A 2,844-nucleotide genomic window follows, 5' to 3' on the forward strand; every position below is an offset into this window, starting at 1 on the left:
AGGGCTGTGTGTGAGCGTACTCATTGCCTGCAAGAACGGAAAAGAACTGCCTGTTCACACGCATCACCGCTGCCCTTCACGCACAGTCTCCGCGGCCTCGTGTCTCGTTTTGGGCAGTCCGTGCAACGCACAGCCACGAGGCCGGCAGCGTGCGTGTGTTGATGGCAGCGGCAAACAGGAGGGGGAAGGGACGCCACCCATTGGGATGTGCGTAGCAAACGACCATTGAAACAAAAGTGAAAACAAAAAAGCAAAGGAGTACCCCTCAAAGCACAGGAGAGGAGTTGGCCCACAGAGACCACACGCAAACTCGGTGCACAAACACTCCGCGTCGCCCCGCCAGGGTGTGTGTGTGTGTGCGGTTGCCCCGCAGCAGTCACTCCCCAGCAGCACAGGCAACAGCAGCCGTCAGCAGCAGCAGCAGCGTGCCACGCACCCACACAGTGAGCGTGCCGCTGCCATCCGCGTTGCCTTTTGTGTGTTTCCCACCACTGGGGCTGCTGCTGGTCGTGGTTGTAGTGGCGCTTCCACCATCGCTGCCAGCGGGAGTGTCAGGAGTGGAGGTGCCGGATGGCTGTGCAGAGGCTGAGGGTGCTTGCGCCGCACCGTCTCCTGTGGCTTTTGATGAATCCGCAGCGCCAGTCGGTGATGTTAATGTTCCCTGACTCCCTGTGGGTCCCGCACTGCCCGACTGCCCAGCATCATTAGGAGCAGAGACTCCAGTACCTGCACTGCTGCCTGCCGAACTGACGCCTTGCTGAGTTTCCACAGAAGATGGCGTTGCTGCTGCTTGTGATGGCGATGGCGATGGTTGGGCCACCGGAGTGTGTTGTCCAGGCATTGCTCCAGTTACAGACTGATGGGGTGGTAGTACCATACACCTGCCTGAAGTACCAAGTAAATCGACACCAGTTCGAGTCGTAGTGACGGGTTGACCCTTCGACATCTCGGGAGATTTACTGTCACCATCCGTCGTACAGTCCATCGTGAACGTAGCATCATTACTGCTCTGCCCTTCTGTGGGTGAAGGAGAATTCTTCTCCAAGAAGGATAAACACCATGAATCGGCAAGAAGACAAATGGGGTCCCCGCCACTGCTGCCTGCACTGGCCGTCTCAGCAGTATGGGACCCATCATAATTCACCGCCTGCAAACACTCCGTCCAATCAGAAGAACCCTGGCCAGAAACACGCAAACGTACTTTTTTTTCATTGCTCGGACACAACACATCCACCTTCACATTGGACGTCGCCGCCCCGCACACGGAGGAGCAGCAGCCGCACAGCAGCGCAAGCACCGCCAGGGCATACACCGCACGGCGCCGCACTGTCGCCATCGCCATCCGTCGTGGTGTTGGTGGTTGTGGTGGTAGCAGAGTCGCTGCGAGCACTGGGCTGATCTATCAGGCATCGGGGGCGAAAAGCGAAAGGCAAAGGCAGTGACGAGTACAGCGGCGGAAGGGCAGAGAGAAGAAACAAAAAGGGCAGCAGCTCCCCGAGCTCACGGAGAGGGAAAACTCGGCCCGCACGGCACCACCGGAACAAAATAAATATAAATTCACACCCCAATTTATATCGTGTGGTTGTGGCCGGGTGGGTCCCCGCAAATGCGCAAAGAAAAGACGGCAGGAGAAGACCAGCGGGGTTGGGGAGGGTGCGGCAGTCCCGCAAAAGATTGAACACGTCGAGGAGGCCGCGCCCCAAAAGAAAAGGCATCGCGCCCACCAGCGCAGCGCACTGCTTTACAACTGCAGGCTCCTCCTCCTCGCCGGTGTCGCTGGGTCCCTGCGCGGGAAGGCGCGGCGTGTTGCAGGGGCTGCCGCAACCCGCCGCGCGTACCACAAACTGGTGCGGTGCGAGAAGAGAAATAAACAGACAATGGAAAGACACACACAAAAAGATGCAGACGCCTACAACAAACTGACGTCGCCGGCAGAGGCTGCGGAATGGGTGCGGTCAATCAAAGCAACAACACAAACAAACAGAGAAACACAAAACAAACCCCGTGAAGCGAAGCCGAAGGGTGAAGGCGTCCGCCGAGCAGTGGGACGACCAGCACACACACACTCCCTCCTTCTCCCCCTGCACAGCCCAATCCAGGAAGAGAAAGAGAGAAAGGTCGCCCACCGAAAGCAATGAAACAATCAAAATGATAAAAACAGTTACGGTGCTCCACCCACGCAGCCAAGCAGGACGGCAGCGGCGGTTCGTCAAAAGCAAAATATTTAAAAAAATCAACGAGCTGCACGAGTGGACGTGTATGCATGAGCACATTATTCGTGTGTGCCTCGTGGGGCGAGGCGAGGGCGGGAGTCCGTGCAGGAGGACACACACACAAAAAGAAGAAATAGCTGCGCACGACTCCCTCTGTGTGTGTGCGTCTCACGCTGCCACCATCGCAGCAGACCCCAACACAAAGAGAAGAAGCACGAGAGGAGAGGTGCAGTGCGAGGCCGCGGTGCTGCCGTCACTGCCGCCATGCGTCGCCTTCGTTGCATGACTGGTGGTGGCTGGCGGTGTTGTCGATCCTCCCGCTCTGTCAGCTGCCACAGTCGCTGTATTGCCTTCGCTGGCCGCCTCCACCGTTTTTGCCGCCCCCTCACTGCCAGAATCGTTTACATGTTGGTGTTCATCGTCTTGTTGTTGCGTGACAGTGTCAGGCAGTTGTGTGGCGCTGGAATCCGTCGTGGAGGACCCTTCAGGTTGAAGAACGACAGTACCACCACCACTCGCAGAGTGAGTTAATGGAGAGGGTTCAACGGTACTTTTAGCGGATGGCGCATGTGCGGCCTCTGACTGGGATTCCACCTGCGTGTGCCCCGGTGCACCGGCAACTGGGCGTGGA

The 2,844-nt window shown here is 57.9% G+C and overlaps 2 protein-coding genes across 2 annotated transcripts, besides 2 other annotated features; both read right to left on the reverse strand.

Moving 5' to 3' along the window:
* Positions 1-376: 376 nt before the first annotated feature.
* TraAM80_10308 (mucin-like glycoprotein) lies at positions 377-1,342 on the reverse strand (the record flags this gene model as incomplete). The annotated part of the gene is made up of 1 exon (XM_029386939.1): positions 377-1,342. The coding sequence occupies one exon, from the start codon at positions 1,340-1,342 to the stop codon at positions 377-379; it is 966 nt and encodes a 321-aa protein (XP_029233201.1).
* A 2-nt stretch (positions 1,343-1,344) lies between these two features.
* Positions 1,345-1,370: a microsatellite.
* Positions 1,371-1,956: 586 nt separating this feature from the next.
* Positions 1,957-2,001: a sequence feature (A-rich).
* A 380-nt stretch (positions 2,002-2,381) lies between these two features.
* On the reverse strand, positions 2,382-2,844 carry TraAM80_10309 (uncharacterized protein; the record flags this gene model as incomplete). Its single annotated transcript, XM_029386940.1, has 1 exon — positions 2,382-2,844. A coding segment is annotated over one exon (463 nt), but the record flags the coding sequence as incomplete, so codon positions are not given.

The sequence above is a fragment of the Trypanosoma rangeli genome (genome assembly GCF_003719475.1).
Source record: "Trypanosoma rangeli strain AM80 chromosome Unknown Tra_15.4_contig_00889, whole genome shotgun sequence".
NCBI classification, from domain to species: Eukaryota; Euglenozoa; class Kinetoplastea; order Trypanosomatida; family Trypanosomatidae; genus Trypanosoma; species Trypanosoma rangeli.